At 43.4% G+C, this 24477-nt stretch overlaps 1 protein-coding gene across 1 annotated transcript in view; it reads left to right on the forward strand.

Moving 5' to 3' along the window:
* The window catches only part of LOC124616229 (protein turtle homolog B-like), a 454186-nt gene that overhangs the window by 349865 nt on the left and 79844 nt on the right, over positions 1 to 24477 (forward strand). The window contains exon 4 of the mRNA XM_047144531.1: positions 21999 to 22100. Within this exon, the coding sequence (XP_047000487.1) occupies positions 21999 to 22100 (102 nt within the window). The remainder of the gene's footprint in view (positions 1 to 21998; positions 22101 to 24477) is intronic.

The following is a 24477-nucleotide window of genomic DNA, read 5'->3' on the forward strand; positions in this document are numbered from 1 at the left end:
TTACTATTATTCCAATGTCGTCCATTGTGTCTATTGTTATGGTTTGAATGGGTATCTGTATTGGATTCGTTGTTCCCTGATACTCTACTATCACCTCCTTCTCCTCCTGTTCCTCATGAATCATTCAACGTATCTAATTGTCCTAGGGCAGACTTCACTGCCTCTGTCGTCTCTAGTAATTGCTAACAACATACCCTGAACTCCTGTTGGTAGTTTACTGATGATCAGGGACTCTATAGCTTCTGTCGTCATCGGTTCATCTAAATACAGGTTCCTTTCATAATAATCTTGACATTTTTTTTTATTAATTTCTTGTCACGCCCGCTCTCAAACCTATTACCTTGGTATAGACTGTTACGTACTTCATTTTGCTTCCGTCGCGACCAATATTGTTGCAAAAATTCCTTTTCAAATTCAAAAAAGGCTGTACACTTACGTCCTGTTCTCATGCCCCAGGTACCAGCTTTACCTTCCAATCTTGCTGCAACGAAGCGTGCCGTTCTTTGCCCGCCCCTTAATTCAGTTAACACGCCCTTAAATTGATATAAGAAATCTCTGGGATGCCATCTTCTATTTGGTTCGAAGTTCTTAAAATTCCCTAAGCCCAGGAAGACCTAATCATTTTGTATACCAATTAAGCTACCTCCAACAATGCTTCCTTCACGTAATAGTGATTTCACTTCATTCTTCACCTGCTGACCAACCTGTTCCTAAGTGTACACCTCTTCTATTCGCCGTGCATAAGAATCCTGGTTTAGCGCAGCAGCTGATACCCTGTGTGTACAGTGTTTAACTTCCTCGTCCAGTTGTTCGAAATGCTCGTCATAACTCTCAACCTTTTTAGTAAGTTCTTCCGTCACTTCCTTCACATTCGATTCTATCTTTCCAAAACGTTTAGTATTGCCTGCAACGTTCTCCTCAAACCGAATGGTAAGTTCATCTATCCTCTGAAGACTGGACTCAGCCAGTTTAGTTAGAGCCTCATTAGTCTCATCGTTCTTTTTACTGAGTCGTTCGTTTATCTGCTCCACCGACAGCTTAATATTTTCCTTGTGATGCATAATATCTTCCCTTAATTGTTTGTTATCTTGCAATAATAATTTCTGATTGTCCTGCAATAAAGTTATGAGCATCCAACAATGGACAGATCACACCTAAGTTTACAGTCAACCCGTCTGGCCGTCTCCGTGATTAGTGACGACACCGCATTTTTACTTCCCATCTCTGTAGATAAACTACTGTCCCCTAGACCGGAATCCTTCGACACTTCAGTACTCCTTGGTTCTGTTTCCGTCTCCACCTGATTACTTTCGTGTAAAGAGTCTGTTTTCACCTCCCTGTCTACTGCAGTTGCACCAACCTCATAATTTGCCCTACTGAACCACCATAAAGTCACCCAAGCAAGAAATAACAAATCACAACAGCACTCGTAGCACAGAATGGATGGCAATAACTATAACTGAACTACAATGCCGTTTGCATTCAACGCTGTAATTCGTGCTCAGAAGCAGACATAACGTACAAAATCAAGTAAAAGAAAAGAAAAATGAAATATAAGCTAACGTAAATATAGTTCAGCAATTGTATAAATTGTTGTTAAAAATTAGACTACTAAGGAAGCAAGGTCTGACAGTGACATTTACTTTACTGTTCGACCGGCAAGGTAGATAATGTCTCGTGACATTAATTTAATGATACAAAAGAATTTTAACTGTCACTGTTTGTAATTATGTAATTATAGAACGCAAGCTGCACTGCCAGTTAATTACTCTCGTTGCTTCAGTTGCGTGAGGTAACGCTGTGATGCGCGACTTACTTTGCGTTGTCTGGGGGCCCCGCAGTCGCAGCTGAGCAGCTCCGTAGCGCCGTGCCTCTGTCAGCACTGCGCCTTCTCTGCAACTCATGGTAATGGTTGCAGCTTCGCTCCTGGGCACCGCTCACGTCGTATACAATGATGGCTGCCAAAAAATTTTCACTTTCGGACATAGGTGACACTAGCGTCGTCTACCGTAATGGCTGCCAAATAAGTGCTCACATTTACACATAGGTGGCCCTAGCATCGTCAAAAGCGCTCCACCATGGAATATGTTTATTTCGTAGCACTAGTTCTTTGCAGTATCACAGATCGGACGAGTATATACAGTCTATTACTAGTTCTCTGGCGTACACATCCTACAGATCGCGTGACGTCACTCAACAATCCATATTAACAGTTACTGTTTAAACAAAAATAGTTCACACTCCAAATTAATTATACGGCACTTCTTATCTGAAATTGCAGGTCCTACATCACATCGCCATGTAACACGCCGGGGGATACAGATGGTGGGGGTCCCTTTAACTGGTTTTCGCTTCTCGTTCTTGAACGTGCGCCCTGTACCCTGTTGGTCGTTTTGCTCTGCTCCACACTGCTGCTTGCTTGCCTGAAATTGTGAATCTAAATATGTAAGCAGGTTTAGGGGAGCCACTCAACATCAAACATAACACTGTCTGTCATCTGGTATGAACAACTATATTCTGAGACGATAAAAGAAAATCACAGGCTGCACTGTTTACATTCCAAGTCTTAAGTATTTATCGCAATTAATGGATGATTACCAGTCCACAATATCACTCTGACGAGCGTACGCGAAACTCTCGAGGCGCAGCTGATTGTTGATGTAGCGGAACGCGATGACTGAACACACGTTCTCACGCTCGCTTATCGACACTGGCTCTTAAATGCTCTCTTTTGTGGTGAATAGTATTACTGATTCACACTAGTTCATTCTGAGGGACCGAACACGGTACGGATGGTCGATGTACAGTGCGACACGAAACGAGAGGATACGCAAATACGTTATTGGCGACACTGCTCATTTTTAATTAAATCATTACGCATCTTCCTCTGAATCACTTCCCTATTTCATCACTTTCCTGTAATAGCACTTGCAGCAACGCTTGAATTTCCATAATTATAATGCCTCTCACATGCAGAGCCACCGACAACACAACACAACACAACATAACAGTTCCGTGTCCGGTGCTCGACTCTGCAGACGCGGCTGCCCGCAGAGTTACTCCACAACTAATCCAGCGATATGACATTACGCTTACAGTTACCTTCTTGAAATGAGTAGTGGAATTTGTTACTTACGTCTATAATTCGCAATCTATTACTACATCATTACATTTGTTAAGTGCAACTGCAACCTTTCTACCAGTTTTAATATTTAGAGCGGCGATTCACTTGTAATTGAAGTACGCCTCCATTATCGCTATTAAGCATTTATTCCTCGAATTGTATTTGTAATATGTGAGAAGGTAACTAAATCGAACTGATAAAGGTCGCCAATTCCTTTGATGATAACTGCTCTCCTCCGACAAATATTGCATGCTGCGCGGTGGACATCATAATCTATTACCGTTTGCATATTGATTATAATGAGGACAAGAGTTAGTTCTGTCGAAAACATCAGTAAGAATAATTCACTATGTTGGCATTCCTCTGTTCAACAGAACAGAAACGTGCATTCTACTTATCTTGTCAAATGGCAAACCTCTTGAGTGATAATGACACTGTTACATCACATTTCAATTCAGCAGTCAATACCCATTTTCATTGGTAGTGCAGGAAGTGAACGGCATCTCTTGTCCTCAGTGATACACACATCGTGTTCTGGAAGCAAATCTTCAACTCACCTCCCTTCCTATTAAAACTTCACGAACACACGACATTCTGGTTTTATAACTAACCATAAACCATTCAGTGAGATTTCAAATGATACGTCGGCGGAGCCAGTACTGTGAATCATATAATTTTCCATTAACCGTTTTGCTGAAGTCTTATCCGGGACTTATTAAAGTGTCGTGCGATGAAGAAGAAATTAATCAGAAATCTTCCCTACTTTGACCACGACTGTAGGTTCATTCAGAACAAATGAATTTTCTGTGGTTAGGCATCCTTAGCAACCAAAAATGGTGGTAGGCGTGTTCCTAGAGAGAAAAGAAGCAGTGAGAAATATGACACATTGCCAAAAACTTAAAAGTTCGTCCCTCCCCCAGATTTAGAAAAGTTTCCCTTGAGTAAGATGTCTGCCTCCTAAACAAGACATCTGAGACGAAAGTACGGTCGCTATCTAGTCACAGCTTATTCAAGTGTCTCAGAAGGAATGGTCAGTACTCTGGGACATGACAAGACAGGAAAGGTCATTTGCAGCAAAATCCTTCAGATCGATGTATGCCATATTATCAATAGTTTCCGAGATAGGTATCGTTTAGTATTCGTTGTCAATTATTTCCGTATTGTTCAATACATTTTCAGTTTCACACATGTACCCATGTAGCAAACATTTCAACAAGCATTTTACGAAGTATCAATTGGAAAATTCTTACGTTAAACACATTCACCTATAATCATTATCTTTCACGTCACATTACAGCTGTTGTACAATTCACAGTAAGTGTCTCCATGTCTCACCGTCAGGTTCAATGGATTTGTGTACTTTCGGGAGAACAAGTTGTGCTGCTGGCCCCAATGCATCTCCATGTTCCCTAGCGATTTTGGCAACGTAATGTCTGTTAATAGTACTATCGTAACGAATCTACCGATTAGGATAAGTGTGGTTGAGATGTCACACGTATAATAAGATGTGGAACGACTCCATTACTCTGCAAGTGCATGACTAAAGGGACGTCTTCTATGTGTTCAACAAAAGAATTTTCGAAAATGTGGATGCACCTCTGCCTCGTCATTAGCCTTTCTTATAAGAGTGGACGTGTCAACATGTTACTCATCATACCGCACGAAACACTGATCGAGAAACAAACTTGGAAACTGGTCTCCACCGTAACGTGTGGATATTCCTGCAATTATGGATGATTATCGTGACTGATTCCGTTCCGCGTGAATGCAGCTTCATCAGTGGTTAGTATTAATGGAAGCAAATGATGACTTTAATTTAATGAGTGAGTCAGCTGGTGTGGCGTAGTCGTCACTACGAAGATTATTGATAGGCATTATGTGAAATGGAAGTTATCTCTTGTAATGTTCGCCACAGAAGTGTTCTTGGGACATGGATACGTGCAGAAAGCTGTCGTGCGCTGGTGGTAGGGATACGCTGCACCATATGAACAATGTGTTGCAGTTCCTCAGCAGGTCCTTGTACTATACGCTCAGAAGGACTGCGGGAACTTGCAAGAATACCTGTTTCACGCAATGTGCTGAAAACCAGGTAAACGTTCTACGATCACGAATTCGACATATCGGAAAGCGCCTATGATTTTTGACAGCAGCGGGAGCACTAACTGAAGCCATGAATATACACCACAATCCGCACATTCTTCATTAGTGTACATGAGTGAAATTTTAGCCGGCGCATTATAAAACACAGTTAACCAATCCTTCTGATACATTCTCAGTCCTTCGCCGTAGATCCCTCACAACAAACTACGCACAACTTCATATTGAACAGCCTGTTTAAATAGCAGAAAGACATCCCGAGGAAAGAAGTTGAAGGGAACGAGGTAATTTGGGCTAGAATAAAATGTCAAAGACGTTGGGTGGATAATAAACAAATGTGCGCGCCACTAATACAAGAAAAGTATGTACATCGTCTGTCCCTGGAACCATTAGCAATATAGGTCCATCTAAAGATTTTTACTTCAAATGAATAGCCCTGTCAAAAACACGAATACTGATCATACGTCTTGGAACTACCTGTATATGGCTTCAAACACGCTTGTGATCAACAGACAGCCATGAAATTCGTTGTCAGGATTCGCGACTATTACTTTCCCCTCTTCTAAGAATGAGCATTAGCTTAAGAAGCTGTAAGAGTTCTATGAATGCTGACGAAGCACTACAGATGTAGCGTAAATGACTAGACCGAGATGTGGGAATGAAATCCTTACCGATTGATATTGTCCTTCGATTCATACTACATAATATGTTTCAGAATACAATTGAGTCGTCAGCTGCACAATATCGATTTGTCATCTTCAGAAGCGTACTATAGAGTTGGGAGATATCAGCATCTTCTTTCCAGAAGGGTACTGTAGCATTACGTTAAAAATGTACTTATTCTCTATGATCACTGGAAAAACAGATTGACAGTTTGCTAAGTTACAGTAAGTTAATCATATTGTCACGTACAGGAAGGTGTAAGTAGATGAATGGCGAACACTAACTTCGCTTAACGAAGGTTTATTCAGCAGTTGCACATACGACAGCGCGGAGCGAACTGCCTCCGGTCAGCTACAGGACATTCCAGTACAATACTTCTTGCCATTTGTGGATAATTCTAGAATGTACTCGAACCGAATATAGAAATTAAAGTTTTTCATGGTTCAGGCGAGTTTTGAACTCATGACCCTCCACGCAACAATCCAGTATCATAACCAGTAGACTACGGCGACTGCGACAATATCTGTGTATATGTCAAAGTGTCTTCTGTGAAGAAGATATCGATCTTTACTGAACCAATATTAAACACGTGAAAGATGAAAAATTAATTTCTGGAAACTAGTAAAGGGAAATAACGGTATCTGTTCAACAGATGACTGAATTTTACTCTGAAATATATAGTATAGCTGCTGAAAAAGTCAGCTGTAAATAGAAAAGTGCGTGAGATCTCCTGTTTAACAAGCACATTTCTTTAGAGATACAATTACTGCTAATACTTCTTTTAAATGTGCTATCAAATAGTATACAGCCTTAAGAGAAAAAGAAATCGTCTTTGTAGATATTAATACAACTGGGTACGCAGAGAGTAAATCTGATCCAGAAACTGATCTATTTGCCACAGAGAGACAAGTATCAAATCGATGGAGTCCATCGAATAACAACAAGATCCAGCTCATTACTAATGACTGATTTGGAGAAGGCAATCGGTCTTAGTACCTCTACATTCTGCATCCATCGGAGAGGATAAATGAAATCATCTGAACACTGATGAAGTTAGCGTGACACGCTGTGGGTGAGCCAGTGATGCAGGCATCATAAGTTGTGGGTGAAAGTAGGTGCACGAAAAACTTACTTATCTTGAAATAAGACTGTAAATAGAACTCAATTTCATGAAACACTATTATTGCTCTACATCACGAACTTTCATAAGCACGCTATTTCTTTTTTCATGTACTTGTATAAATAACAGTATTAGAAGCCTTTTTACCAATTGATTGAAGATGTCATTTGTGGAAAAAAATGATGAATAACAAGAAAGTGTACTATCGTATTTCTTAGGAAAGAAGATCTTGTTTGCATTTTAATTCTCATATCAATCATCTTCATGTGAACAAATAACTGAAAAGTGCAGACCGTTCCTTCATTCGGGTAGTATTCTTAGTGCTATAATCGACTGAATAGTTCTTTTCGGGAAACTTGGACGAATTAAAATACACCTTCAACTTTATCAGTGTTCAACCGAACAGCTGTATATGCCGTAATCATTAGAGATCCAATTTTTCTTTGACAAAAATATTGTCTAACTTACTGTTTCCATTTGATTAAGAAATTAGTTCTTTCTTCGATACTAGAAATTTTGTTATATCCGAAACCCATTTTTTTCCACTAACGTTATGGAGTTGGTGTCTACTTCATCTGAGATAATAAATGCAGTATCTCGTCTGCTGCTTGTTAGAACCAGATCTCGGAGAGCGTTAAGATAAATTTCTTGTAATCCTCTTCGAACCGAAGTTTCATACTAAGCGGGATGCAGGAGCTGAAACGCCCATCATTATCAACAAATTCATTTCATATCTCGTTCCCCAATCACCATTTTCCAATGCGATTTCTTCACTTGCCTAATAAGATGCATATTCTTTCATTAGTGTTCGATTTCCTAGATTGCACACGTGACCAATAATATGGTTATTCAAATTATGCTCATTTTCGGAAAACAAGTGTAGAGGTGGGTTGATTTGCGGGAGGGGACCAAGCAGCGAGGTCATCTGTCCCAGCGGATTATGGAAGGATGGGTAAGAAAGTCGGTCGTGCCCTTTCGAAGGAACCATCCGGCATTTGCCGGGAGTGTTTTAGAGACATCACAGAAAACCTAAATAAGGATGACCGGCCGCGGGTTTGAACCGCCGTCCTCCCGAATGCGAGTCCAGTTTGCGAACCACTGCGCCACCTCCCTCGATCAAGTGTAGAGCATAATGTTGATTTAAGTCATTGTTAGTAGCTTTCAGCACTCTTGTTTCATCGAGAAGCCTTCCTTCAATAGACGGACGACTCTCTCTAGAAGGCAGTTCAACTTCTTCACCCGACAAAATGTAGAATGAAAGGGCACAGAAAATGACAGTAGTAATTATAACACCATGTACTGCAGTGATTATAGTATTTGTCGACTCTGAAAATTTAGCTCAGTTTCACCTTCTCCTTATTATTAGTCTTCTTTTTCGAACGAAACATACTTCTATGTTAAGCTAGTCTTCCTTAATTGTAATAGGGCAGATATTTCTTCACCATGGAAATACATAAGATTTTCATTTTGATATCTGCACAGTTTTATATCCAGGTTGTACTGCAGGATAGAAGTGAACTGTAGGAGCTGTATTGAGGAATGAACCTCCAGAACTGTTACACTCTACACTTACGTCGTTAACATTCTGAATATCCACTGGCTTCTCTGCTGACTTTACGGCTTCTTTTTCAATTAAATTTCCCTGAAAACTTGTTATGACCTTATATTGCTCTCCAGCTTTAAATCAACATATTCATAGGACCGTCAATTGAGAACGAGAAAGATGGGAAAAAACTATCTTTATTTCAGAACTAATCACCGTAAAATTCTGACATTTGCTATCACAAATGCTAGATGTCTATTGTTTCACATGAGAGGCAATTTGACGACCTTCCAAGCTCCTCCTGATGTACAACAACTGAGGGAAGGAATAGAGAAATTATTTGAACAAATCTACTGTCATAGTGACGTCTCATTTCACACTTCATGGGTGACAATCAAGGGTTATTTAACACTTGTGTCAGAACAGTGATGTCGTCTTGTTGGACCAATGTGTGAACTTATAGCGTAGGACACGCTGAGTAAAAAAACATTCATTGTATTTTGTTCATGGAGAAGGAGCTTCACAGTCATGGATTTTGGAAAGTAAATTTTATGGCATGCAGAGAACGATTGGATTTGTCTGCTTCCAGTGGCCATGGAAGTCACGATTGGTAAATTCCTGTTAGATGTGCGCAGTATAACCTTGAGAGTCACTAAGCACGATGTACGAAGCAGTAAAATTTTATACATGTAATCGTTTGGGGTATATGGCTAGGCAATGCGGAGAATCGAGATAGCTCATTTTTAGATGTAAGAATTAAGTTATTGTATTTTATTTCTTGTCTTGTGAATGTTAGTTCTCAAAATGATTGTTGTCAAGGAGAGATCTTCGACACAAAGACTTATAGAACCGGAAGCAATAGGCATATTATTGGAGTAGCTAGCACAATTAATACCGAATAATACAGAACAGCGTAGATTGGTAGAACTGCGACCGCAACTGTGGGTTTTGATTTGTCAGTCCAAAGCTTAGCTGCTCCTTTCTTTGCTAAGGCAACGAAGAATGTGGAGGCCCTTGTGGGAGACTTAGGGAATCTGGCTCAGATGGGAGGTTGGTCTGATACGGAGTTACTGAGAGTTGCAAAACTCAGACTAAAAGGGGATCGAAAACTGGAAATTACCGATGGAGGGTGCCACGAACTTGTTAGTCATTTCCAGCCAGGTGTCCGGATACTTTTGATTACATATTGTAGAAGTTCTGTATGGTCTGCTGTAGACTGATGATTCATGTCCCATTGTTATATGATGCTGTTGTAGGTGTAGTTGGTAATGGCCCTTTTGGAAAATGTAAATCATTTAATATTGTGATGGCCCATCCTTACCCTTGATGACAGCTTCTACTCCCGCAGGCATACGTTCAATCAGGTGTTGGAAGGTTTCTTGAGTAATGGCAGACCATTCTTCACGGAGAGCTGCACTCATGAGATTTATCGAGATCGGTCGATGGGGCCTATCACCAAATCGGCGTTCCTAAACACCCCAAAGGTGTTCTATAGGATTCAGGTCGGGACTCTGTGCAGACTAGTCTATTACAGGGATGTTATTGTCGTGTAACCACCCCATCAAAGGCCGTGCATTATGAACATATACTCGATCGTGTTGAAAGATGCTATCGCCATTCCGGAATTGCTCCTCAACAGTAGCAGTCAAGAAGGTGCTTAAAACATCACTGTAGGCCTGTGCTGTGATAGTGCCATGCAAAACAGCGTGGGTTGCAAGCCCTCTCCATGAAAAACATGTCCACACCATAACACACCGCCTCCGAATTTTAGTGTTGGCACTACACATGCTAGCAGATGACGTTCACCGGGCGTTTGTCATACACACACCCTGCCATCGGAACGCCACATTGTGTACCGTGATCCGTCACTCCACAGAACGTTTTTCCAGTGTTCAATCGTCCAATGTTTACGCTCCGTATATCAAGCTAGGCATCGTTTCGAATTTACCGGCGTCATGTGTGGTTTATGAGCAGCCGCTCCACCATGAAATCAAAGTTTTCTCACCTCCCGCCTAACTGTCCTAGTACGAGCATTGGATCCTGATATAGTCTGGAATTTCTGTGTGATGGTTTGGACACATGTCCATTTCTTAAATATTACGACTCTCTTCAACCGTCAGCGCTTTCTGTCAATCAACAGACGAGGTCGGCCTTTACGCTTTTGTACTGTACGTGTGCCTTCACGTTTCCACGTCACTATCACATCGGAAACCGTGGACCTAGGGATGCTTAGGAGTGTGGAAATCTCGCGTACAGACGTATGACACAAGTGACACCCAATCACCTGACCACAAAAGTCCATGAGTTCTGCGGAGCGTCCCATTCTGCTCTCTCACGGTGGATAATGACTGGTGAGGTCGCTGATACGGACAACCTGGCAGCAGATGGGAGCACAATGAGCCTAATATGAAAAACGTATGTTTTTGGGAGTGTCTGGATACTTTTGCTCACATAGTGTAGGTACCTGCAATCAATATTGGAGGAATTTATCGATCGATACTTAAAAAACGTAACAGTCCATGAACAGCAGAAATAGTCGACGTGTAAAAGGAAAAATAAAAATGGACTGAACACGAAGGATGCCTCTTTGCCAAACGTCACAGAAACCTTGGGTCCTTTAGGCCAATACAGGTATTTTTCAAGAATGGATTTAAATAATAGCCAGATATAGGTTGCTCCACAGGATCGACACGAAACAGTGGTTTCATGACACTGGGGCACTGCCAAAAAAATGCTCCTGTATCGTTTCAGCGATTGTTGTATGGCGTTCTCAGATTTTTTAAACCACGTCAATGCTTACTGTATCTCGATGACGTAATCCTCTATGGGAGTGAAATGGAACAACATGTGAAGTATTCATAAGGTGGAGAGCAGCGAAGTTACCACTGAGTACGGAAAAATGTCATTTTGGGACAGAGGAGGTAGTATACCTAGGTCATATCATCAGTAGAGATGGGGCTGAGGAAACCCAAGGTTAATTAGATCGCTACGTCAATTTCCTACATCAGAAACTGTAAAGGATTTGCAATCGTTTTTGGCTACTGGCGAAATATTACCGCCGGTCCGTAAAAGGATTTCCGGATATTTCGAGATCGTTGACAAATTGTTAAAAGAGGTACTATAATTGTATGGTGAGAAGAGTGCCAACATGGTTTTGAGGAGCTAGAAAAAGCTTTAACGTCAAATCCTATATTTATGTTTCCGTATTTTGATATAGAACTTCTTTTATCATGCGTTGCATCCTATCATGAACTTGGCTGCGAGTTGTCACAAGAGGAAGAATGCGTAGAACACTAGGTAGCTCATGCATCAAGGAAACATAATTCCGCAGAAAGAAATTATTCCACAACTGAGAAAGGGATGTTAAACCGTATTTATGGAATGACATATTTCAAATGTTATCTGTGTGGTGAACGTTTTAGAGTACGAAAAAATTAAAATTTTTGTTGGGGTTAAAGGATCCTCCTACTAGGTTGACACGATAGGCAGTAAGACTAAGTGAATTCTTTTTACAAATTACGCACAAACCAGGGACGAAGCATGGAAATGCACACGGCTTAGTTACAAATGTAGCAGTGTTACGTATTCGGATTGTGAGCATAAGGAATGGCAAGCTGTAAAAAGAGCAGATGGCGAATGTAAGCTGTATTAGCAGAAGTCACAGTTTTGCATCCAGGATAGGTTGGTATGCAGCGAAACCAAGTTGGAAGGGAAGGTAGCGGAACAGGCGAAGCTAACGAATAGCGTGTTACAAGAATCTCATGATCGCCTATTAGTAGGTCATGGAGGTTGCAGATCTACCAACAATAGAATAGCGGAAAAGTATTGGTAGCGGAACAGGCACACAGACATACACCAGTATGTGTGGAATTGCATACAGTGCGCACAGAGATCAGATTTCTGTCGGACAAGAGTACGGTTGCAGAGGTCACATGAACCATTAGCACCATTCGAGTTTCTAGGAATTGATGTTTTAGGTCCATTCAGTAAAACACCTGCAGGAAATAAGTATGTACTCACAACTACAGATCTTTTTCTCAATATGCAGAGATGGTCGCAGTGCCAAACTAGCAGGCAGCAACAGTGGCACAAGCTCTAGTGAATAACAGGATAATGAAATTTGGAGTTCCTGAAACAACAATAACTGACAAGGGAACGAACTTCACGTTAAAGCTGTTTAAAGAATTGTGTAAGTTATTGAATGTGACTAAGTACAGGACGAGTCCTCTCCTTCAACAAGCCAATGGAAGAACTTAAGGAGTGCATAGGACAATCGGGAGGACCCTTGGATACTACGTTGACCTACATCACACTAATTGTGATGTCTATTGGGGTACTTAATCTCTACCTACAACTTAAAACAGCATCCGAATACAGGATTGTCACCATATGAAGTAGTATATGGTCGTACAGTGCCATAAACATTCGAAGTATTGTAAGCGAAGAAAGGAAAATCGAACTAGTAGAATCGATTACACTGATCCGTTTTTAGTGAACATTTGGTCAAGGATTCGTTTGATTGAGAAGTATTTTGATTCCTTCCAGGCAAATCGGTTGGTTGTTAGGTCTCTGAGCGAGTGTCATCCCAATTACAATGGCTGGGCGGGGCAGGTTTTACGGTGGTTTAACAAGGCCTTTCGGTCCAAGGAAGTGAAAGCTTGCCACCTAGTATTACTAGTGGCTAGATTCCGCGATTTAGGTATTGCGCAACGTCCTCAAGGCCGCGCGCAGGCCAGGACGTGCCTGACCAGCTTGAACATGTTCCAGACGCTGCCGCAAGTCCAACACGGCGGCGTGGGTATAAAAAGAGGAGCGATAGCTTTCTTTTTACAGTCGATGCTAGTTCTGTGTCTGTAAAGGAACTTGCCAGAGTGAGTACGGAAATTTTGAATAGAGTACGGAGGGCAAATACACGGAAACTGGACGAACACGAAGAAGCAATGGGCCATACGGCAAGGATAGCACATAACAGAGTTTTTCCGTGGGTGATGCTATCATCTTCGTATGCGCCGAGGGGAGGACAAGTTTTTTGTGAAGTATGAGGAGCCATAACAAGTGTCAGGACTCAGTTGCCGGAAAGAACGATAATTGTGCATTTAGTGTGGAGGAAGCCTTTTCAACCGCGTCTGGGAGTAAATCCAGGGACAGGAGGTGTGGACCAGAATGGGACAGTGAGGAGAAAGGTATTGGAAGATAAACAAGAGATAGTGAACGATACGGTAATGAGGAAACCGAATGGATTAAAGCCTACGACATGGTCATTTAATATTTTTTAAGTTAGTTATATATTTCGTGTGACTAATATAATCAGCGGCGTGCAGCAATGAATTCAAGGGGCAGAAAAATATTAATTTTTCGTGCCTGTGGGTGAGGCGCAAAGATGTGGTTTATAGTGGGGCTACTGATTTCCGTCAGGGTGGAAGCGTTACGGAACCAGCATCTCGAAGGGGGAGTGCTTCTCGCCAAGCACGAAGACGTAATGACCACCAGTCATCACTCGGAGATACACGATGTAATCAACACATGGGAGATGTGTAACGAGGTGAGAAGGATGGAAGAAGCATTCGACAAATTCCGTTAGGGAAACGAAAGGCACGAGATACTCGAAGGAAGTGCTGGGGTAAGTGAGAGAATACATGGGGTGAACGAGAAATTAAGGAGATGACCTAAGTACTGGGGGCTATTCCATATACACGAAGGAACAAATTTTGAATCGACGCTGACATTACTGATGAGGAAGACATTCGAAGGGTGAACAACTTTTTGATAGAGGTTAAGCAGTGATAAAAGGGGACAAAGCCATAAGTGACTGGCACACTACGCAGACAGCAAGTTTAGAAAAGGACATATTGAGTAGCACTCGACTGCTACGAAAATAGAGTGGATAAGTCATGAGGTATGCCAGAGCCGCAGAAGAGGCTGTTAATTAGAGTACCAGGGAACTGCAAGGGGAAGTTGAAGTCTTAGACAGGGAAATAGTAATGACAAAAATTATTGCAGTCCATAGAAGATTTTGTTTGCGAAGAATGAGGGGAAAGTAAGAGAACTACAGCAGACTGTGCACCACGATGTAAGACGTCAGGTAGGGGAAAACGTGCTGTCGCCAGAGCAGTATTTAGAGGGTCTCAGGAATGTACATAAGGAACTACCGCCGGACCTGGAGCGGTTTTAGAACCTGAGCGCTAAACCTTACCTTTTTATTTCAGGTCAGTCACGGTATCGTTAGGACCTGATGGAGCGAAAGTTTGCATTTCCGATTCTGTACCAGCAACATAAAACAAGCACAATACGTGTGTTACTTCATTCATGCATATCCTGCGTAGTGGGAGATACTGAAGAAACTTGTAAGAGCAGAAACGCGGCGACTACTTTTACTGCAAAAGACAACGGAACATATGTAGAAATGGTGGAGGCATAGTTACAAATACGCCACTGAGGGGATATCACAGTCTGTCCAAATATGGTAATAACAGAGGGGCAGGATTCTTACACAGTGAAACTTTTAATGGGACAAAAGGAAGTAACAGAATGCAGTAAAAAAGTGGTCGAACCGTAAGTGTACTTTCAGCAGGTCGAGGCGCATTGTTTGTACTCTATCTTTTACAAAATGGATGTAGTGGCTAGTTGCTTCGAGCACGGGAAGCTTACATCAGCAGAGAAGCTACAATTTAACGGGAGAGGTTTGTTATTAAATGAAACAGCGTGTGAGATAATGGGGCCTAGTTACCTTCTGCCTACCACGATTTCAGTAATAACTCACCTGAATATTTCGCAGCCTCGTTTGCATTGGCCAGAGTAGACCATGGAAGTGCTATATGCCACAGATATAGCCAGGTTAAATCAAACTCTAGGACCGGAATAAGTACAGTCTACAAACACGCTTCTGAACTAGTAGGAGGGACGAGTCTCCCTGAACTGTATCACTACATGTAAACGTATACTGGGAAAATCAGAACCGAAAAGAGGAAACATTTACTATTGTCAAACATCCACCACAAAGAGCGTAATCCTTGTTTTAGTAGGTAGAACACGATGCACAAGACTGAGATCAGACCCAGCTGTCGTTCATATTCCAGTGGAGTGGAAACCCCAAGCACAAAGCATCAGAAGGAAGGTGAATGCACAAGGTGGAAGTATTGAGAATAACAGATTCATTTTAGCTTGTAAGTCGTGAATAGGGAGTTAGAAGTAATCTTGCAAGAATCCTAGTGGTAAAATAAGTTCCATAGTGTTTGAGTTACGGAGCAGGGCAAGGGGCCCAACGGAGATGTGTGAAGATTAAATGATGGGGTTAATGGAGCCAGTTGTTAGGATAATTCTTAAGAGGTGAAACAGAACGAGAATGGTGTGTCTCCAGGATATCTAGTGTAAAGGACAAGCTACTGTTGACCCGAGAGACCGAGTCTTAATAAAAAGCCAAAGTAGCGTATCGGCCGCATTTGCCCAAAAATCACGCCAGGGCGGAAGTGAGATAACAACGGAATAAGCTGCACGCAGAAAACAATGGTATGCGTTGAAAGGCAACACACGACGGACTGGCACTACGAAGCGCAGTGTAGCAACAACCCATGCTGCAATACACTAGCTACCAGAAGGATGGAAGCCTTTCCTCACTTGCCACCGCAGAAGTGTTTAGAGTGTGTGCATTAAGCCCTAAATGGGCATATAAGTCAAGTACTCCGCCATTAATGTTCAAAATGATTCTCATGTCAGTATCACAACCAACACCACGAGCCTGTGACATCAGGAGCAACATCTGGAATGCAGTACGTGGTCACAAGGGAGTTGTCGACTCACTGGAGGGAGTTCACGGCTATCACCAGGTGCGCCTCCGTGTTTTCACACGATCGCAGCCAGAGACAACGCTGGCAGCGGCATTCGAGTGACCCCATGCTCGGCAAAACTGTTTGCACTATCAGCAAAGCCGGACATCTATTGTTTCACGTGAGAGGCAATAAAACACCCCAACAAGCTGTTCCTCATGTGAGGACAAGATTAAATAAATTAATTCAGCAAATCTGTATTTGTCCTCATGTCTCATTTCACTCTCCACATGTGACAACGGGGTATCAACACAACCAAACTTACTACTTCTGGCGGATAAGTGATATACTATGAAAAATGTCGCTTTCGGATTATTGGCCAAACCGCATAACTACTTGTTACCATTAAGTGTAGATCTGCATGCTCTTCCTGAAAAATCTCTAAAATTTCAATTGATGTTCACCAATTGCACAAAATATAGGAAATACATGGGCAACTGTGCATCAATAAAAATTAATTTTTCAAAAGAAATATAAGACTAATTTTTTATTCCTTTAAGGCCACTAAGCTTGAGCAATATCACAAGATGCACGCTACAAAACAGGCAATAATACTACTGTAAACGAAAGTAGGATCACATGCCTGTGTAACACAAACTACTTAACGAACTGCTAATAATTTCCCTACAGTTCCATTGTCCAGGAACTTCAGTGAACCAGCTGAAAATCGATTCCTCACTGGCGGTAAATATCCCAAACATTTCTGTGCAATTCATTAATCTTGGCGATCCGCCACTCAAACTATTTTAAAGTCCAACCTAGAGAAACACAACAGCTGCTTCCGCCAAACCAAGCTACCGACCCTTCATGGCAATAGGATGGACAGCACTGACGTCCTCCTCTAGCTGCCACTCTGGCCACCACCACCAGTAACACAAGCACTTCCCTCCGCTAGGTGCCCCTCTAGCCACCAACCTTGAGAAACCAGCAGTTCCCTCAGCTAATGCTACTCTGGCCACCACAACCTTTGACACCAGCAGTTCCCTCCTGTAGCTGTCCCTCAGGCCACCAAATCCTGTGACAGAAGCAGTTACCTCCGCTAGATGCCCCTGTAATACCACCCCCTGTGACAACAGCAGTTCCCTCCTCCAGCTGTCCCTCTGAACACCACCACCTTTGACACAAGCAGTTCTCTCCTGTAACTGTCCCTCAGGCCACCAAATCCTGTGACAGAAGCAGTTACCTCCGCTAGATGCCCCTGTAATACCACCCCCTGTGACAACAGCAGTTCCCTCCTCCAGCTGTCCCTCTGAACACCACCACCTTTGACACAAGCAGTTCCCTCCTGTAGCTGTCCCTCAGGTCACCAAAACCTGTGACAGAAGCAGTTACCTCCGCTAGATGCCCCTGTAATACCACCCCCTGTGACAACAGCAGTTCCCTCCTCCAGCTGTCCCTCTGAACACCACCACCTTTGACACAAGCAGTTCTCTCCTGTAGCTGTCCCTCAGGCCACCAAAGCCTGTGACAGAAGCAGTTACCTCCGCTAGATGCCCCTGTAGACGTCACCCCCTGTGACAACAGCAGTTCACTCCTCTAGCTGCCCCTCTGGCCACCACCCCCTGTGACACCAGCACTTCCCTCCGCTAGGTGCCCCTCTAGCCACCAACCTTGAGAAACCAGCAGTTCCCTCAGCTAATGCTACTCTGGCCACCACAACCTTTGACACCAGCAGTTCCCTCCTGTAGCTGTCCCTCAGGCCACCAAATCCTGTGACAGAAGCAGTTACCTCCGCTAGATGCCCCTGTAATACCACCCCCTGTGACAACTGCAGTTCCCTCCTCCAGCTGTCCCTCTGAACACCACCACCTTTGACACAAGCAGTTCTCTCCTGTAGCTGTCCCTCAGGCCACCAAATCCTGTGACAGAAGCAGTTACCTCCGCTAGATGCCCCTGTAATACCACCCCCTGTGATAACAGCATTTCCCTCCTCCAGCTGTCCCTCTGAACACCACCACCTTTGACACAAGCAGTTCTCTCCTGTAGCTGTCCCTCAGGCCACCAAATCCTGTGACAGAAGCAGTTACCTCCGCTAGATGCCCCTGTAATACCACCCCCTGTGACAACAGCAGTTCCCTCCTCCAGCTGTCCCTCTGAACACCACCACCTTTGACACAAGCACTTCTCTCCTGTAGCTATCTCTCAGGCCACCAAAGCCTGTGACAGAAGCAGTTACCTCCGCTAGATGCCCCTCTAGATGTCACCCCCTGTGACAACAGCAGTTCACTCCTCTAGCTGCCCCTCTGGCCACCACCCCCTGTGACACCAGCAGTTCCCTCATTTAGCTGCCCCTCTGGCCACCACAACCTGCGACACAAGCATTTCACTCAACTAGCTGCCCCTGTGGCCCTCACCACCTGTGACACCACCAGTTCCCTCCGCTAGCTGCCCCTCTGACCACCATCACCTTTGACACCAGCAGTTCCCTCCTGTAGCTTCCCATCTGGCCACCACCACCTGATATACCAGCGGTTCTCTCCTGTAGCTGCCACTCTGGCCACCAAAACTTGTGACACCAGCAGTTCCCTCCTGTAGCTGCCCCTCAGGCCACCAAAACCTGTGACACAAGCAGTTCCCTCCGCTAGATGCTGCTCTAGCCACCACCACCTGTGATACCAGCAGTTCAATCCTCTAGATGGCCCTCTGGCCACCACCCCTCGTGACACCTGCAGTTCCCTCCTCTAGACGACCCTCTGGCCACCACCACGTGTGACACCAGGAGTTCCCTCTTCTAGTTGCCCCTATGGACACCACCACCTGCAACACCAGCATTTCCCTCTGCTAGCTGCCTCTCTGACCACCACCACCTGTGACACCAGCAGTTCCATCTGCTAGCTGCCCCTCTTTCTAGTACAACCTGTGACATCAGTAATTTCCTCCTCTAGCTGCCCCTGTGACACCACAACCTGTGACACCAGCAGCTCCCTGATCTAACTGCCTCACTGACCATCACCAGCTGTGAACTCTGTAGCGGTCTTTTTATAGACTCGCCACCCTGGCCCGTTACTTCAAAAATTTACCTTATATCATGTCTCACAATTATGATGGAAATTATTTTAATTATTCATGACTGATTAGAATAGTGTATTGCATCACATGCAAGTTAATGAAACAATCAAATTAAGTAACTGATTTTCTGCTGATTTATAACCGAATTACATGCTATTAATTTATCTTTTTAAAATATTATGCTATAGAACAAAGAGTGTATTAGTTACAAGACATTCTTAGACGTTCAAAGATGTTCAGTGCTTTTTTGCAAGGAACTTGTCTTTTCTTTCTCATCATCTATTCGTTTTAGTGTTAGTCCTTTTTGTTTTGTTCTAATTTCAAAATTTAATTCCATTATAACTAGTCATCAATTTACCTGCTACTGGATGAGTTATTTGCACCTTGTCACCTCGATTCTGCTGCTACTATGATCCCTGAATGGGATAGCACAATATCTCATTTGTTATCTTACCTCTGCGTGTCTATACACTGATAAATTCTATTACTGTATTACCTCGCACTATCGCGCCTCTACAATGTATCGCTGGTAAATTTGGTGCATATAAATTCATTGCCCTTAACAAGAGCTGAATAACGAAATCTTGTTTGTCACAAATTAATTAATATTAATGACAATATAAATTTTATATGTGGAGACGTGCTTCTCATAGTATATCATCTAAAGTATTTGTTCCAGAACAAAGTTGTTGTACTCAGTAATTCTGATCCTTTAATCTCTTCACGCTGGAGTATTTGCCTGTTATGTATTTCATCTTGCTCCTATACAGTGTCTCAACGTGAAAGCCCTTCATGGCCCTGAATACTCTACAAAGCTCCGAACGAAAGCCACTTCTCGCCTCTGAAATGCTACTTTGCAAAGAGTTTTTCCTGACGTCATTGGTGCTATATTCGAGTATTACCAGTTTCCGCCTGTAATCCCACACACCCACGCCGTTCAAAAGGGCACTCGTGTTCGTTTTCAGTCTAAAATTCGCCCTCTCGGTATAGGTAAGACCCACGCCAAAATCCATCAGCTTATAAAGTATGCATTATTATTATTTACGTTTCGTAAGTGAGATTTTGACTCTGCAGCTGGACGTTGGCTGATATTGAACTTCCGGGAGAATAAAGCTGTATGCAGAACCGAGAATCGAACGCGAGGCTTTTGCCAATCGCGGCCAAGTGTTCTACCAATTGAACATGTAACACGTCAGCATCAGTTGCAAATAGAAACCAGTCTTCTCCCAGGTTTCAGCCAAAATAATTTGGCCTTTTCAGAAACTAGTGACAGTAAACTAATGCATCCTAAAGTTTGGCCATTTCAAGAATAAAACTGTAGCACCGTAGTAACCAGTCATACATCTACATTACTTGGAATGAAGAGAAGCAATAGGTCCCATTGCGCAGACGAAGTCGGTAGGCCGCAAGAGGCTTCTGAAGAAAGCCAAATTATTTTGTCTGAAACCTGGGAAAAAATTGGTTTCTATTTGCAACTGAGGCTGACATATTACATGTTCTATTATCACAGTTGCTGTCAGAGTGCACGATGTTAAAAATTCTACCAATTGGGCTACCTAAGCATGACCCACAATCCGTCCTCACAGCATTGGTCCAGAGTTTTAGTCTCGGTCCGTCACACACTTTTAATCTGACAGCAAGTTTCTGATTTACATTTTCTTTACGTTCTAACGTTTTGTGAGGGCTTAGGAAATTGACAAGGCTGGGCATGGGAATCGAACTTTCTATACTTATAATGTGCTTATCTATGGCTTCACCTTGTACTTGATTGACATTTACTGTTTACAACCATACAATTCGTATATGTAAATGAAACCGCATCAGCTAAGAGTAAAAAAGTATTCAGCATATATTTAAGTGGAAGTTAAAGGATGAAATATTGCTGCCACCGGACGACGGAGAATGAAGCATCGATCCTTATTCGAAGGTCACTCCGTACTCTTTCTGCTAAATGTGACGTCTTGGCTAAATTGGTCGTCATCAAATCTGTTCAAAAATGGTCCAAATGGCTCTGAGCACTATGGGACTTAACATCTGTGGTCATCAGTCACCTAGAACTTAGAACTACTTAAACCTAACTAACCTAAGGACATCACACACATCCATGCCCTAGGCAGGATTCGAGCCTGTAGCCGGAGCGGTCACGCGGTTCCAGACTGAAGCGCCTAGAACCGCACGGCCACACCGGCCGGCCTACAAATCTGTCTTACATTATCCCATGCTGCCTAGAACCGCTCATGACAAACATTAGAACTCTACAGAGTACTACACAAAGCCTAAAACATTCAGCATGATCGTAATGTATGATAACACGTAGGGCTCCCCCCCCAATAGAAGTTCTCTAAACAGATGCTGACCTTGATGGTTCGACCTTCACAGAGGACAGAAGAAAGTTTGCTGTTTAACCATGTATCGACGACAGGGCCATAAGAGATGGAACCCATTGAAGAAGCCAAAGGTACGACAGAGGGATGACTGGGGAGGGAAACAGGCCGTATTTTCAGGACGTCAAGAATGTTGACATAGTTTGTATATTCAAGATGACAGTATCTGTGGGTATGTTCACTTGGCCGCCCTATCTACAGATATTACATTCTTGCTCTCCTTTGTGTGTTGCAGGTGTCGTGGATACGACGCAAGGACTACCACCTACTCACCGTGGGGCTGGCAACGTACAGCAGCGACGACCGATTCCTGGTGGTGCACGCGCGGCATCTGCAAGTAACTCATTCACGCCTCTACCTTCGTTTCTCTCTTTCCTCTTCCACGTTTATTACACCCGAATATAACTGACCAAGTCCTTAGCGTCAAACAGAATTATTTAACACTGCGCATGAAGCATCTGGTTATATGTCCTCTCTAAAAGACGTGTAAGCCCCCTGCATTTGGGGAAAAATTATCTCTCACTTCTGTCCGCATGTAAGTGAAAATTCAAGTTGTATAAAAATGTACCTCAGCTCGTCATAGTAACCTTCCTAAAACCCCGTTAAAGGAAATCAGAAGGCAGAATTTTTCTGCGTTTAGTGAATGACACATGACTGGGGTTTCACCAAAACTAAACAAAACTCTCGTGATCGCGACAGTGGCCAACTAACTTCAGAACAGGCTAATAATGATTCCTCCTTTGGAAAGTTGAACGCTCACCACAGATTCACAGAGGCGTACACCTTCCTACACGGACTATACTGTTTATAATGAGTACGCCAGGAACAGACGATTTGAAGAAGCTAACTTGAACTACACACATCAAAAGAAGTTTTTCATCACCCCGGTTCAAAGAATCTCTTGACAGTAGATGTTGACTGTGGATATTGTATTACAGACACAATCCATTTGACGCCTCACATATGTCACTAAACCCGCCCAAGATGTAAACAGCCATGAATAAACAACGCCTATTAGGCGGAGGGTGTCCGACAGCTGATCAGCTCCAGTCATTCCACCAGGAATGTGTTGTCTGTAGTTCAACCATGCCTAGACGGTCTATACCGCGGTTCGATCACGTCCGCATGGTTACTTTGTGCCAGGAAGGGAAGTGTCCAGGCGTCTCAGAATGAACCACAGCGATGTTGTTCGGACATGGGGGAAATACAGAGAGACAGGAACTGTTGATGACGTGCCTCGCTCAGCCTGCAATAGGGCTACTACTGCAGTGGACAACCACTACCTGCAGACTGTGGCCTTGAGAAATCCTGACAGTAACGCCACCATGTTGAATAATGCTTTTCGTGCAGCCACAGGACGTCGTGTTACGACTCAAGCTGTGCGCAAGAGGCTGCATGATTCGCAACTTCACTCCAGACGTCCATCGCGAGGTCGATGTTTGCAACGACGACACTATGCAGCGCGGTACAGATGGACCCAACAACATGCCGAATGGCATCACGTTCTCTTCACCGATGAGTGTAGCATATGCCTTCAACCAGACAATCTTCGGTGATGTGTTTGGAGGCCACCCGGTCAGGCTGAACGCTTTAGACGCACTGTCCATCGAGTGCAGCAAGGTGGAGGTTTCCTGCTGTTTTGGGATGGCATTATGTGGGGCCGACGTACGCTGCTGGTGGTCATGGACGGCGCCGTGACGGCAGTTCGGTACGTGAATGTCATCTTCCGACAGATAATACAACCATATCGGCACAAAATGGCGAGGCATCCGTCTTCATGGATGAAAATTCGCACCCGCACCGTGCACCTCTTGACAATTATTTCCTTCAGGGTAACGACATCGCTCGACTAGAGTGGGCAGCACGTTCTCCACACATGAACCCTGTCGAACATGCCAGGGATGGATTGGAAACGGCAGTTTATGGAGGAGGTGGCTCATCAACCAACCTGCGGGATCTACGCCGAATCGCCGTAGAGCAGTGGGACAATCTGGACCAATAGTGCCTCGATGAACTGGTGGATAGTATGCCACGACGAATGCAGGCATACATCAATGCAAGATGACGTGCTACTGGGTATTAAAGTTACCGGTATGTACGCGATCTGGACAACCACCTCTGAAACTCTCGTTGTATAGGGGTTCAACATGCAGTGTGTAGTTTTCATGAGCAACAAAAAGGACGGAAATGATGATTTTGTTGATCTCTATTCCAGTTTTCTGTACACGTTCCGGAACTCTCGAAACCGAGGTGATGCAAAATTTTTTTGATGTGTGTGTATTTATAAAAAACACAGAATCAACGTGAAGTGAAGAAAATGTGATCTCAGATAGTAAAAATACGAACGCCTACCAAGGTAGAAATGTTCTCGGGCTACTTCATCACAGTGCGCCGTATTGCAGCTTCGATGGGTTCTTGAGATATTTGCAACATGTCAGGATGCGTACTGTAAACGTCTGGGTTTTAGGTACCTCTTGCTGCCATCTACGGAAGAAAGTCAAATGGAAGAATAAAGACAAAGGCACTTTCCCACCACCAAACACATCCGCTCTCTAAACTTTCTGGTCGAGTACACAGAGACACCATCTTAGGGGAATCCAAGATTGTGCCACTGAAGTTGCTTACGTAGAGTGGGAAATATAAAGGCATCCGGCACGGTAACTACATTACTGATTCGCAGAGCTTTGTAAAGACCCGTAGGAAGCAAAAGATTA

Source organism: Schistocerca americana, chromosome 5, assembly GCF_021461395.2.
Source record: "Schistocerca americana isolate TAMUIC-IGC-003095 chromosome 5, iqSchAmer2.1, whole genome shotgun sequence".
In the NCBI taxonomy this organism is placed as follows: domain Eukaryota; kingdom Metazoa; phylum Arthropoda; class Insecta; order Orthoptera; family Acrididae; genus Schistocerca; species Schistocerca americana.